This window comes from Arvicola amphibius, chromosome 12 (assembly GCF_903992535.2).
Source record: "Arvicola amphibius chromosome 12, mArvAmp1.2, whole genome shotgun sequence".
NCBI classification, from domain to species: domain Eukaryota; kingdom Metazoa; phylum Chordata; class Mammalia; order Rodentia; family Cricetidae; genus Arvicola; species Arvicola amphibius.
The window spans coordinates 165,729,652-165,744,222 of record NC_052058.2 but is presented as its reverse complement, the minus strand read 5'-3'; the positions used below and the strand labels follow the sequence as shown (position 1 = coordinate 165,744,222).

At 55.2% G+C, this 14,571-nt stretch overlaps 1 protein-coding gene across 1 annotated transcript in view; it reads right to left on the bottom strand.

Moving 5' to 3' along the window:
* The window catches only part of Gdpd5 (glycerophosphodiester phosphodiesterase domain containing 5), a 76,701-nt gene that overhangs the window by 22,824 nt on the left and 39,306 nt on the right, over positions 1 to 14,571 (bottom strand). The window contains exons 3-4 of the mRNA XM_038313729.1: positions 14,036 to 14,212; positions 961 to 1,064 (exon numbers count right to left, since the gene is read on the bottom strand). Of these exons, the coding sequence (XP_038169657.1) occupies positions 961 to 1,064; positions 14,036 to 14,152 (221 nt within the window). The 5' untranslated portion in view covers positions 14,153 to 14,212. The remainder of the gene's footprint in view (positions 1 to 960; positions 1,065 to 14,035; positions 14,213 to 14,571) is intronic.

The window sequence follows — 14,571 nt, the reverse complement described above, 5'->3', positions numbered from 1 at the left end:
CCCTCTCTGAGCCCAATTTCCTCAGACTGTACTTGACATGTGTTCTTGACAGGGACTGGCTGTATGACCAGGGGTCCCTCCTCTGACCTCACTTTGTCCGTACATACAGGGCATTTGCTGCTGTCTAGGGATTGCCATTGAAGGCCAGCAAGCAACGTTCTCATGCATCCACAACACTTAGCCTCCCCGGAAGCAGCTCTGTGCCCGTCCACACCCATCCCCCTATCTTCTCCTCCTAAGAACCTGATGAGACTGGAGTTACCCTACCTCAAAGAGGAAGAACGAAACTCAGAGCATATCAGAGGCTTGCTCCCTAGCCCCAACTCTCCACACTGGATACTTGAACTTGTGCCTCGGTATCCAAGTCTGTCAGCGGAAGAGTTCTCAGAAGCACCCAGGGCTTTCCCTGCCCATGCCTTTTTTGGTCAACAAAAAGCTGGCAATGGAGGAGGTGAGGGGGGAGCCCTGTCCTTGGACCTGAAGTGCCCCTAAAGAAGGCAGAGCTGTATTAGACAGTGGCATCTGCCAGCCGTGCCAGTTCAGCCACAGGAACCAGGGAGACTGAGGCTAGGGACCTCCTCTTCCACCCAGGGCTTCATCTCTCTTTGTGCTCTTGTCTACAAAGGAAGCTAGCAGCCCTCCACCTCAGGCTGATACTGCTCTGCCTTCTCTTCCTATATTCACAGCCTGGGGCTAGACAGCATCACTGAGTCTCCTTGTAAACTTGGGGAGGGGGTCCAAGAGCTCTCTCAGGCTAGTTCCCACGTCTCCTCCTCCAGGAAGCCTTCCTGAAGTCCCAGGGGCACAAAGCTCTGTTTTCCCAGTCTGTGACAGGACCTTCCCTGGAGGCCTGCAGACAGGCAAGACCAGGGCTTCCAGAGTGGGCCTTGCTGGAGGCCACAGGAGAGCTGGTTGCAGGACTCCCAGGGCCGAGCTGGGTCTCGGGATAACTACACTTACCAGTTGAACTCATCGTAGTCATTGTGAACCTCCCACCAGAAGTAGAGCCAGGTGAGGGTGAGGCTGAAGGTGCAGACCAGGAGCAGGAACCACAGCCGTTCCCACTGCAAGAGGGAAACAGAAAACAGCATTAGAGCGAGCGGCTCTCCCTGCCCTCCCTTCCTGAAGCCTCAACTGCCAGGAATTGATGAGGAACTGAGGCTCAAAGAAGACATGACTTGTCCAGGGTCAGAGAACCCAGTAACAAGAGTGGGACAGCCAGGAGCAGGGTTAGGGATCCACTAGGAAGAGGCAGCCTAAGACCTTTCTGCTGCATCCAGGGCCAGCCCAGTGTGTGTGGGTCTCCTGTTCTGCTGCTGGTCCCTAAAAACAAAGAAAGCCTCTCACAGTCTCCTACAGCCCAGCCCAGCCTCAAACTCCTTACATAGCTAATCATGGCCTCGAATGCCTGGTCCTCTTGGCTCCCACCTCCCACCTGCTGGGATTACAGATATGTGCCCCCAAGCTCAGCTGTTTTTAAGATTTATTTTATGATCTATATTTGTGTGTGCGTGCATGCACGCGCCTGTGCGCGTGTGTACAGCTGTGGACGACGGAGGCTGTGGATCCTCCTGGAGCTGGAGTCACAGGCACTTCTGAGATGCTGGGAATCGAACTCAGGTCCTCTGCAAGAGTAATGTGCAATCTTTACCACGGAGTCAGATTTCCTGCCAGCCAAGTAGTTTTTAAGGCAGTGCTGGGTATCAAACTCTGGGTATCTTGTGCACGCTAGGCAAGCGCCATCAACCAGCGACACCCCCGGCCCCTTGCACCGACCTGTTTCATTCTTCTATGTTCATACTGCAGACCTGGCTTACCACCTCTACCCCATGCCACTGACCAGAAACACCGATGCCCAGAGAGATCAACCAGTTTGCCAGTGTCACACAGCTAGTCAGCCGAAGGTTAGGACCAGCGAGTTCCCTAACCAGAAGTAATGTAGCAACTGCCTTCTCCTCATGGTGCTGGGGGCCTGGGGCTGAGCCAGGAAAGACCACACCTTCTTGGATGTCTGCTGGTGTGCGTAAACACAGACCCAGTCAGGCAGCTCCTGGGAGCCTGGGCTCAGAGGCTTGCAAATGCACCGGCTGGCCAAGCCCTAGGTTTTCCCAGCTTCCACCCCTCTGTTGAGCCCAGCACAAACTGGGGCAGATCTTCTTGCTGTGCCCTGAGAAGCTGCAGAGGTCAACAGCCACGAGATGCAAATGAGATGCAAATGAGATGGACTCAGATCATTCACCCTGGAGTGCTGGGTCCCCCAAAGTCCCAGTTGTCTCCCATCCTCTCAAACACGGGATGGCCAGCCTGGCAAAAGGATCAGGAGTTCCAATCAACTAACTTCCTCCTGGCCCCTCACTGTTCTGCCAAGCAAGGACACCCTTCCTTCTGTGTGTGACCCCTGACCCCCAGCTTCATCCCCTCGACTGGGAAGGACAAAGGGGCTTGGGCTTGTCACCTCAGTTCCCATTTTCCCACGGAGGACCCATGGAATTGGGTCACATGTCACCCCCCTCCTGGGAAGCCTTCCTGGACTCAGCTTTAGTCCCTCAAACCCACTGGGCTCCACAGCATCAATGCTCCCTCTTCTCTAAACTCTATACCCTGTGCCCCTAGGTAGCATGGGACCCATTAGTACCGATGACTAGGGAAGAGGGTATCAGGAGGAGAAAAGACATCCCCTAGCTTCCGAGAATCCCTCCAATCCCACCTCAGTAACTAAACGTTGTGTTTGGAGCCAGACAGCCTGGGGATCTAAAATCCCCAACACCACTGACAAGCTGTGTGCCTCTAGAGGTCACACAACCTCTCTGTGGTTGCTTCTCCTCTGTAGACTAAATACAATAGCAGCATTGACAGCACAAGCTTGATATGAATGGCCCCCTGCCACCACGCAGGAGAGGTTCTCAACCCGGAAAAGCCACGGCTGGGCACGCACGGACACCCGCATACCAGGGTGAGTCACTCAAGTTGGTGACCCATGTTTGGGTGAGCGGTTGTCACCACTCAGAGTCATGTGGAGAGCCAGGCTGCTGGGCCTAACCCTGCTCTGTGTGTAAACATGGATGTGAAGGTGACATTTCTCCCACGCCTGGGCTATGCCAGGTTCAGGAGGAGAGGTGGGGGGAGGCAGGGCTCTACCTGTGGGGACAGGACCTCGGGGACACTAAGATGGCTGGGAGGGTAAAGGAGCAGAGAGTGTCACTGGCCCTCCTCCCCAGAGCCTGCACCTTTTCTACCCCGCCCCCCCGCCCACCAGCCCTAGGTCCAGCCCCTCTGGCAGTCTTGCCTGTTGCCTCCAGCTCCTACTTGCTCATGAATGTCTAATTTCCTGGAGTCCAGCTGGCAGGTCCCAGGTCACCTCTGACACTGGGCCCCCACTCAGTATGGCACACCCACCTTCCCATCACGTCGTCTAGCGTGAACTCTCACTGGCTGCAGCTCCACAGACTCCAGGGCGCACCCACAGCCGGCCCACTGGGGCAGAGGAAGTCTCCGGTGAGGGGGGAGTCTGGACCTACTGGGACCTGTCCTAGGCAAACAGCCTGGGTATAGAGAGGGCAGCGGACTTGCCACAAGCATGACACAAACCTCCAGACGGCATCGATAAGAGGGCAGGAGGCCAAAATTGTAGGTGGCCCAGGGTGGAGAAGGAGGACAGGCAGGGGTCTTGGGCTCACTTGGACATACCCTTACAGTGTGGAGAGGCAGGGCAGGGCACAAAAGAGGGGTCACAGGCTCTCAGCAGCTGGGGACTGTCAAAGTTAGAGTCACTAGGTAGGCATGACCGGAGGGGGCTGGGCCTTAGAAACCAGGAACTAGGAACCTCGTTTTTCAGAAGCTAGGGCTGGGGAACCTAGTGATTAAAGTCCCTTAGAAGCTGGGGGTCATTAGGCCACAGACAACTGACAGATGGGGAGGAAGAGGCCCCAATGCAGGAGGGAGAGAGGTGTATGGTTGTATACCAGGAACAATCAGAGGAAGAAACTGAATGGCAGGGGTTGGAAGAGATAGGGTGGGGAAGGAAAGCGAGGAGCAGCAGAGGAAGTGGCCTCCAATCAGTCCCACTGATACAGAGATTCTCGGAGCAGCAGAGGAAGTGGCCTCCAATCAGTCCCACTGATACAGAGATTCTCGGGGCCACTAATGGGCCTTGTCAGGGAGAATCACCAAGGAGAAAGGCCTGGGTATGCTCTGCCCATTAGTGAGTGGGGCTGGGCTGGGCTCCTAGGGTGGACAGAGAGCCCACTGCTTCACTCACCTCTGACGCCAGTGCCATGCCAGTGAAACCTGAGGCCCTGGCCCTCTGTCTCTCTGCATTGTACCAGAGAGGGTTGCAGGAATGTGCTGCAGCACATGGTAGCTCAGAGAGGGAAGGACCTTTCTGACTACGTCACCTATGGGTGAGCCATTGTGCCCTACCACCCGAGGCAGTCACCACACACGTGCAGCTTTATGACAGTCACCATCATCTGGCAGACAGCAGTCAAGGGGGTCAATGTGGGCAGGTAGAAGTCAGAGAGGTCACCAAGTAGGGGAGTTCTGAGATGCTCCCCCAAATCTGTCCTGTCCCTCTGGGTCTCTGTATGGCAACCCCAGACAGAATGTCTGTTAACCCTTCCCTTTCTGCAGGCTGTACCCCCAGGCCTAAACTCTGGCTCCTCCTAAATGCCTTTGTGTCCCGTAACCCTCAATGGCCTCCCACCCCCGCACATCCTGTGTTGGCTCTTGGCACCCAGCAACCTGCCCTGCAACTACACACAGCTGCAGAGATGGGAAGGATGTCTCGGGGCTGCAGCTCTGCAGCAACTGCACCCAGCTGCAGAGACGGGAAGGCTGTCTCAGGACTGCAGCTCTGCAGCAACTGTACCCAGCTGCAGAGATGGGAACGGTGTCTCGGGGCTGCAGCAACTGCACCCAGCTGCAGAGACAGGAAGGATGTCTCAGGATTGCAGCTCTGCAGCAACTGCACCCAGCTGCAGAGACAGGAAGGGTGTCTTGGGGCTGCAGCTCTGCAGCTTGGGCAGGGGTTCTCAGAGCCTGGAGGACTCACCTATAGGATGGGAACCCTAAGCCTTACCTTGGAAGGGTGCTGTCCAGTCAGTAGTACCGCTTCCAGTGGTTCACAGTTAGGTAAATAATAAAGGGAGCTCACCAGGTCACATGTTCCTTGGGGAGTAATGGGGCATGGTGTGACCTGGGTCCCCAGGGCCTACCAGCATGTTGGAACACAGTCTGAGGAACCAAGAAAGGATGAATGCGAGACTGTGAGCAGTAAAGAGGATAGGTTCGAGGGACAGACCAGCCTCCCACGCAGCTGGGGACTGGCCCCTTTGTGGAATGGCAGTTCCTGTGTTCACACAGGTAGTAGGTAGTGGGAGGCCTGTGCCACCTGGAGAGAAGGGGTCTGGGTTGGGAGTGGGCCCTGGCCTGGCCAGGAAGCATTCTGTAATCCTGCTCCAGGGGATGGAGGCTGAGGGGTGATACCCGACAGAGAATCCCCAAGGTTCCAGCCCTATGGTCCTGCCTCATCTCCTCCCACTCCTGCCCTGGTCCTCCAGGAGCTGAGCCCCTTTGCGGCCGTAGGGCCACAATGGGCTGATTTCACCCAAGATGGTGGTTTCTCTTCCCTGCCTCCTGTTGATGAGCCTGTGGCCATCCTTTCCTGTATCCTGTCCTTACCATTGTCCACCCCCAGCCAGAGCCTTCTGCACTCCAGGACCCTGCTAACAGAAAGAGCTCATTAGCATCCAGGCTCTGACAGACTCCATACTTGACTAGACACAGGAATCATGGGGAGCACACAGGGTGGGGTGGGGCGACTCTGCTGTTGCTGGCTTCCACTGACGAGCAGCTCCTGGGTGCATACTAGGTGCCGCTAGGGTGCACACAGTTACCCGTCACTGGCTGTGGGTACCCAGACAGGACAGAGCCCCGCTTACCCGTCACTGACTGTGGGTACCCAGACAGGAAAGAGCCCGCTTCTGAACTCTGTGATCTGACAGTAGGGGCTGCCAGTCCCATCCTGGCAGCATCGATGACTCAGAATCATAGATATTAGAGCCTGAGATGTCCTGCTCAGCTCCTGCCTCCTGTGTACCCATTTCAGCCTGCTGCAGCCCAAGTAGCCCCAGGGAGAGCCCCCAAAGTTCGTCCCTCTTAGACCCTCAGCATAACCAGCAGGGAGGCTCAGATGCTCGGCCTTGTTGGGTTTGAATACTGGGATGGTCATCGCTGAGTAGCCTTGGAGATCGATGTCTCCAAGCATCCCAGCTTCCTGTTCTTAGAATGAGGACAGGTATGGTATGTCATACAGAGCTCCAATAAACATACCTGCAAGCTGGCACTGGCCAGGAGCTGTCCCCTTGGTCCCCTTCTCTCTCCTCCTCTCTGACTCCCTCCAGTGGAGCTAAAACCACCCCCTTTGATAGAAGCCACACAGATCAATCCAACCAAAGGGCTCAAACAATAGTGGGGCCAAAAGACCAGTGTGTGTATGTGGCACATCTGGGCTTTAATTCCAGCCCTTCTACCCACTGTCTGTGGGGCTGTGGGCCAAGCACTTAGCACCTCAACCCTCAGCTTCCTCCCTTGTTCCTAGAAATGATGTCACCACCACCACCTCACAGGAAAAGCTGCCAGGCCCCAGCGATTACACACGTGTAAGCTGTAAGTCGCCAGATCTACCACGGTTCCTATAATTACCGTTCGCGTCTGACAGCCCTTTAATTACGTGAAGACAGTGATCAAGTCTTCGCCCTCCCCCTGCCTGCCCTACACCGACTCTTCCTCCGGCTGCTGAGGACAGCAAGCTAGATCACCTGCAGCAGGCCCAGGATGGGCAGCCCTAGGCAGCCAGAACAAGAAATCAGACCTGGCTTGGGAGGTCATGTGTTGTGGGTCCCAGGAGCTTGGTCAGGAGGCTACCCCCGACACAACCCTGGCAAGCTGCTGCTCAACCCCTGCCCCTCACACAGGCTGCAGCCCTAGCTTTGGGAGACAGAAGCCTGGAGGAGCTCTTTGTGGTATGCTCTTCATGACATGAGGATAGGATACATCTCACTCCCACAGCTCTGCAAAGCAGGTGGGATGGTCTCAGGAAACCAAGGCCCAGACAGGGAAAGTGATCGGCCTGGGGTCACAAAGAACAAACACCACTGGCCAGCCAGACCTTGCAACCAGGTCTGGGTGCCTCTGTGGTCCTCAACTGTCTCAAGGAAATAAGGCACGGGACAAGGAATTATTCCTGTCTAGCCACAGAAGAAACAAACTCAGAGGGTCAAGGCTTTGCCCAAGAGCTCACTGCAAGCAACAGGTGAAGAACAGGCACAGAGGGCTTCCTGGAGGAGAAGCCTCCATCTGGACAGGAAGGAGCAGAGGCAGACAGAGCAGACAGGTCTTGTTCAGGGAAATGGCTTCTCTTCTTACGGCCAATTTTTTAAATTAAAATAATTTTTATCTAGGTGTGTGTCTGTACTCACGCACATGCAGACACCACGTGCATTTGTGGAAGTCAGAGGATAATGTTGGCAAATCGGATCTCTCTTTCCACTTTGGGTTTCATGGCCTGAACTCAGGGCCACCAGGCTTGGGTGACAAGTGCCTGCATTTTCTGGGTCATCTCGTCCACACCACACACACACCCTTGTTTTTTTTTTTAAGCTAGGGATGATTCTGAACCTCTGATCCTCTTGGCTCTACCCCCCCAGGAGCTAGAATTACACAGTTAGGAAGCACTGAACGTCAACTTCAGCAAACGCGGCACCCCACCAGCTGAGCTCCACCTCAGACCCCCAGTTTAAGTTTTCACATCTTCGGGCCTACCCCCTTTTGCTTTCTTCGGTTCCGCCTTGGTGCTTGAGGAGAGCGGCTGAGAGCAGACACTACACTTAAGTCATAGTTATAGCAGGGAGTGCTCAGCCTTGAGCCCCGCCCATCCTTCTGGATAGCAAAACACCAAGAAAGCCTCCAGAGCCTACCTCTAGGGTCCAACAAAGCCTCAAGCATCTTCCCAGACAGTCTGATTTTCTCAACAACTTCCTCTATGCTTTCCCAATAGAAGAAAAGTTTACAAATAGGGAAAACCACATTTCAATCCATCTGGAATTCATGCTGGTGTGAAGTAAGGGGCAAGATCTCCCAAGCCGCTGCATGAACGTCCCCATACTACAGGACATTTGCAAGGACACCCACCTCAGTCTACGACACAGCAAATTCTCTGGTTGTCTGCACATTTGTTTCTAGATTTCCACCCTGTCTGGACAGAAGCAAGCCTTTTTTCTGTGTGCGACTCTGCCTCAGCTGACCTGTTCGGCCTAGCTGCCCCATGTCTCATATGGTCCAGCTCTGCTTGGGAGTCCCCGAGTCATGCGATTCCCAGCATCCAGGGACACCTCTGCCCCATGCCCAACTCACCAAGTTTCAAATGAGGGATGGAGGAAATGTGGGCTGGGAAGAGGGCAGGAGTTCCTGGGAAGCAGAGCCGGGCATGCCCTGGCAGGATTATGCTGGCTGGTGCCCAGGAGATTTGGGGGGAGGGGCAGCTAGGTAGGGCTGAGATAGAAGGCAGCATTAGGGCCGAGCTGGGAGGGGATTATTACAATCCCATCACCAGCCAGTTCCTGGCAGCCTAAGAGTCTGGATTTATTTCTCTAGGCTACAGAAGGCTGGGCAGTTAGGCCTCTGTCTGTCCTCGCTTCTGCCAGGGCGCCCTCGGAGCAGCCCATTAGGTGGGAGGATAGCATCAGGCCCAGCATTCAACTTCTCTTTCCTCCTGCCCACCCTTCAGGCAAGCAGATCTGGAGGACCCTGAGGACGGGCCACTGATCACCCCTCAGGCCGAACAGTTCACACACCCTCCCTAAGGGACGGTCCGGGCCTCCACCTGCTAGGACCTAGGTGTTGCTTGTATCCTTTCCAGAGGAGATGAAGGATGCCAGGAGACCCTTTCCCATTTTCTTCTTACACCACCGCACTACAGAAGTAGAAAAGTAAAGCCCAGGGCATTATCCCTCATCCTTTAGATTCTCCCTGTAGCCATCAAAAGGAGAGAGCCATTTGTGGGACATCTGTAGGGAGGATGCATTCTTCTCAAGGTTAGGGAAGGGTCTCTTTTTACATGGGACAGGAGGCACACGGGTACCCGTTTAATAATAATTAGACAAGCACACATCTAATAACCCATTTAACTGGCAAGAGACTGAGGCTGAGAGGCCCAGGGCCCACCTGAGGGCCCTAGCAGCGTCAGAAGAAAGGGCAGAGTTAGAGAAGCAGCTGTCTGGCCAGGAGGGTCCAGCTGCATCTGATTGAATCCAACTATATCCTGGCATCTGCTTAAAGAGACTTCATCACCAAGGCAACCCTGAAGTCTCTCTTCACCTACACCCCAACCAAGACTCAAACCACAAGACTGTCAGGACAGGAAGCTGGGAAATTCCCCTTTTCTGGTCCACCTGTAGACAAAGCCAATCTCAGCCTTCAAGGGGGGGGGGGGGTCTGGGAGAACCCAAGGGCTGAGTCAGCCACAGCCAGAAGCCCAACAGGCAGGCCTGGAATCCAGCAGCAAGCCCCTTATCATACATGTGTGTCTTCCTTCTCCAGAACCCCAACACTCAAGAACTCAGGGGGGGGGGTGCTATCTCCCCATGAGTCAGCAAGATGACAGGCATACCCTCCAGGCAGTCACCAGCCACTATCCAAGCCATTGTCCGTTCTGCATTTCTCTTAGCACGCATTGCCAAGCCTGAGCCAGGCTTTGCGTCCACTGCAAGGGTCAGGAAATCCCAGTCCTTATGGCTAGCACCGGCCCAAACTGCTGTGAGAGCCCACATGACAGGGAAGGAAGTAATGGCTTGGTTTGGTGGAAAGATATCTAGTTAAGAGAAAGGGAGGGGGTAGTGGGCACTGGGACAGGCAGGCAAAGCCTCTGTGCTGAAAGGCCAGATTACAGGGAACACGGAGAAGCTGTGACGGCAAGGCTAGCACGGCCGGTGTGGAAGGGCAATGGAGGGACAGACCAACAAGGCAAAAGGAGCCATCACCTAGTTCCACCCCAAGAGGGAGGCCACTAGTGCTGGGGATACTGACTTGCCTGCCTGCCTGCCCTGCCAAAGGCTCACCCATGCCTTCACAGACAGGCTGCATCTCTTAGGGTGGCCTCCAGCTTCCCAGACTAAGAGCTATGGGATGACAGGGACTCTTTCCAAGGCTCCGCCTAGGTCAGCCTGTGATTGGACCTCCTAGGTGTGTGTGGAATCTCTCCCCTTGCCCACATTCCTGCACGTACACACACACACACTCACACGTACACGAGGCACATCACTTCCCCAAACTCTCTTCTGGCCCCCTGACCTTCCTCTCAAGGGCTCTCAGAGGATTCTGCACAATGTAACCCCTGGGGCCTTCACACAGCTTGACCCCAGGCTAAAGTCCGGGCTGCTCAGAACTGCTGCAGGCTCAGGCCTCCCAGGTAGCATTGTTTCCCTTTCCTAGATGAAGCTCAATGATTTTTTTTTTCTCTCCCAAACACCAGTCAGGAGCAACAGACACCTGGTTTACCACCCACTCCCAGGAACCCCTGAACCTGGCTTTGATTTCCCTGGGTGATCTGGGTGTCTATTCATAACAGTCCCCCGGCTCTCGCCAGCCTGGGCTCCCTTTCAGGGCAGGAGAGAACCGGGTCAGCCACAACTGTGATGTGTGCGCATGTGCCAGAATAGGTTTGTTGATTGCATCCATAAGTACAGTCCCGTTTAGCTCACTGGAGGTGGAAGAGGGGAGCTGGGATATGAGCAGGGGTTCACACTGTGCCCAGGACCCCTCAGCTTGAATAAATCACTCCTTCTTGGCGCTCCATCCACAAGCCAGGAGGAATCAATTAAGGTCAAAATAGCTTTTAAAAGGCAAGCGTAGCACAGACTTGCAAGGCAGCTGATTACCATACTCTGGCTTCTTGGTGTCTAGCTTTGGAAGTTCCTCTAAGCCTCTGACCTAAATCCCTCTCGGCGGGGTGCTGGTTTTGACACTGCTGCCTTCAGGGGACCCAGGGGCTTGGGGGAGGGGTGGCAGAGGGAGGAGGGCCAGGGCCAGCTTGAGAACAGTCTCTGTCTCACTGAGTCCTTAATTGGCAGTATTAAAGTAATGAGTCACAAACAACAGCCAATTAATTATCCCCAGTTATAAAAAGCTCCTCTTCCCTTCCTTGCCGTCGGGTGAGGCACCCTCGGCCGACTGCTCCACACCCTCGGCCAGCAGCAGGAGAGGCAATTCCATCTCCAGCTCCCAGCTTCCTTCTTCCATTTGCTGTGAACTGTGAACAAAGGCTTGAGAGTGGGCAGAAGGGTGGCCTTCATGGAGGGGGGTTCCTTTCCAAGCTCTGGGACTCTGCTCATCCCCAGCGCTCCCTTGGGGGTCAGTCTGGCCTGAGCAGGCTGCCACTGGCGATCCCAGCTTGGCATCAGAGAACAACCCTCCCTCGCTCCAGACCCTGCTCAAGCAACTAGGAAGTTGCATCTGTTCCTGGCCCATTCTCCCTGAGCTCTCATTATCCAGACATCAGTGCAATCTTTCTACAGCCTGCAGCCTCCAGACACCGCGGCTGCGGGCCTGTCATGACCTCGGGGACAACTGCTCTGTTCCCGGATTTTCTCCCTCTGTAAAATGGGTGCACAATTAGATGTGGCCAGCAGCGATGTTCGTTCTCGCCTTTACGGGCAGTCAATTGTTCCTTCCCTGCACGCAGCAGGTGTTCAATATGTTAATTAACTCTGACCGCGACTACCTGCCTTATTTCCTAGCTCCGGGACTCATCCGCTCAGGGCCTTCCACGCCACAGGTTGAGATACAGGTGTGGGAGGACCCCCTCGCAGAGGCCTCTCCTCCCTGCTCCCCAGAGCCAGCAGTGGCTTCTTCTTGTCCAGTAGCCCCTATTTTACATCAGCTGCTTTTGTTTTGTTTTGAGACAGGGTCTCAGGCTGGCTTGGAACTCCCTAAGTGACTAAGAATGCCCTTGACCCTCCTGCTTCCTTCCACACGCCTGTGCCCTCACACCCGGTTTAGCCAGTGCTGGGAAGCAAACCCAGGACTTCCCGCACGCTAAGCAAGCACCCTACCAACTGTTCTTCAGCCATCTTTTGAGACCGCAGACCCTCTGTTCCCTTCACTGCGCCCGGCTGGCAAGGGAGCCCAGCACAGCTCTATCACCATTCTGGCCATCTGTGGCAGGAGGGGACAGAAAAGAGAAGGAATATTTACACAAGTAGGAGAGGAAGCGGGCTGTGAGCCTCAGAGGCTCATCCTCAGCTGACTTTGGGGTCCCCTGAGGTGAGCTCAGCCATCTGCAGAAACAGAATGGAGGCTCTGCCGCTCCTTCGGCCTCGGTTCCAAACCCAGAGCCCCAGACGCTGGTGTCCCCACGGCTTAGACTCCCCAGGCGCACACTTTCTCCACCCCTCTTTGGGTCACAATCAAGTCCCTTCACCTCTTGACTCACGGCTTACGAAGGCTGCTTAAGCAGTGGCCTTTCCATTGGAAGCTTGGCTGTCCTTCCACTACCTCGGCTGCCTATTACCACTTGGGTGATCTTGCTCCAGTCCCTGGCTTCTGACTCTCCGTGACCCACGACGGGTCATTAGGAGCAGCGAAGAGTAGAGCCTGTCAGCGCAGCACTGACTCACAGAGCATACAGGGTACCTGTCATAGGGAGGGTGGGTGGAAGAGGCCTGCTGCCTGCCTAGGCCCGAGTGGGACAGACAGCTATGGAACAAAGCGGATGGCCCAGAATGCTGGTGTCATTAATCTGGTCTCTTCCCGCCTCAGTGATGTAGTAGCTCAGGCATCAGAGTGACTTGTCCTAATGTCTTCTTACAGGTGGCACCATGCTGGTCACTTATCCCTGTCTCATATGTTGGCGCGTGAGCGGATATGTTATCGCCTCTCCCTCCCAGGTACACAGCTCACAGGCGCTAGCAGCGAGGGGAAGAGGCGCCGTTGACGACCCTTAAGTCTGTCAACTCTGGTCTGTGTCTACCCAAGAGAGAATGGCCATCCCATTCTCAGCTCAGGCTGAGGGCACAGCGGGGGCTGGGCTCCATCTAACACTGCCAGGGCTACTGTGTGGCCTTGGTCATGCCCCTTCCTCTTCCTTTCCCTTGCTCTGTTCAGCCATGATTCCTCCTTCCTACAGGAAGTGTTTTGGTCCATTTTACTGACCCATGCTCCTCATGGGGGTCCTAGGCTCTGGACACAGTCTCGCATTCCGCCCCTCTCTAGCACAGAGGATGGCAGGCAGGTAGGCAAGCAGCCTGACCTCCCCATCCCTCCCACCTCAGCTGCTGCACCCTTGACCCTCCAGACTGTTTGCGGCCAGCTGGTGAATTTGGAGGCTAGCTTCTTTGTTCAGACAAGCAAGAGGGAGGCGAAAAAGCTGTTCTCCAGGCAGCAAAGCTTTTAGATAAACACCACACAGGAATCGGGTTCCTTCAGAGAAGAAACCAGATCCACAGGCTGACAGCGCCCCAGGGACAGGAGGGCTGCTCGGTCTGCCCAGGAAGCCAGCACTGAGGCCTCTTTATCCACCTTAGCACCTGCTGCCAGGCCTGGCAAGCCAGCAGCTCAGGTGACTGGACCCTGGTGCCAGGCCATGGCTCCATCGACTCCCGGGCTCCAGGATGGCCAGACTCACCTCCTCATCCTCCTGACACCCCTACCTGGCCTTTCAGATCTGTGGGAACTGAGAACTTCTGTTTTTCTTGGGGTGACCCCTCTAGGATCATCCCAAACTCTTTCCTGTTCACGGTCCCTGGAGCAGGTTTTCCCCACTACCTACATCCGTGCAACAAGCTCCTTCCCGACTATCCCACCTGAGGGAGGCCAGGGGCCTTATAGGCTAATTTTGCTGAGGCTAAATTTGACTGAACTCTGGAAGGGCTAAGGGCCTGTCCAGAACCACACAGAGACAGCTGAGCCCTGATTTCCCTCAGCTCCAGGGCCCCCTCACTGGGCTTCGGGATGCCTCTGACTTCATCCCATGATAGCTTACCGGTGTGGTGTCATCATGTGAGCGTTGGTAGCGCTTCCAGCGGCAGCCATAGATGCCGGTGAGGCATGAGAGGCACAACTGGGGCTCGTAGTACTGCAGGGGCTGGTGTCTCACCATGCTCGTGCCCGCAGCCCTGGCGCCTGGCACTCAAGCGCCCATGGAGGCTCCTGGCTGGTACTGTAGGAAAAAGGGCAGAGTTGTGAGTTAGAGGAAGGGTGAGGCATTGGTTCTGCAGAAGTCACCGTAACCTAGGTCAGGGAGGTTACCCTCTTCTGGAAGTTCTATGGGGTCCTGGAGGAAGAATAATCCTCCCAACTACTTACCCTCCGGTCACACTGATGCCTTCAGTGTTTGTCACATTTACCTAGCGTGATGATTTCACCTCCCTTGGAAATCTGCATGGCTCCATCTTTTTCTTTCAGGTTTTTAGCTCATTCTCCCCTCTCTCTCTCTCTCTCTCTCTCTCTCTCTCTCTCTCTCTCTCTCTCTCTCTCTCCTCTCTCCTCTCTTTCTTCTCTCTCCATCCCTCCCTCTTT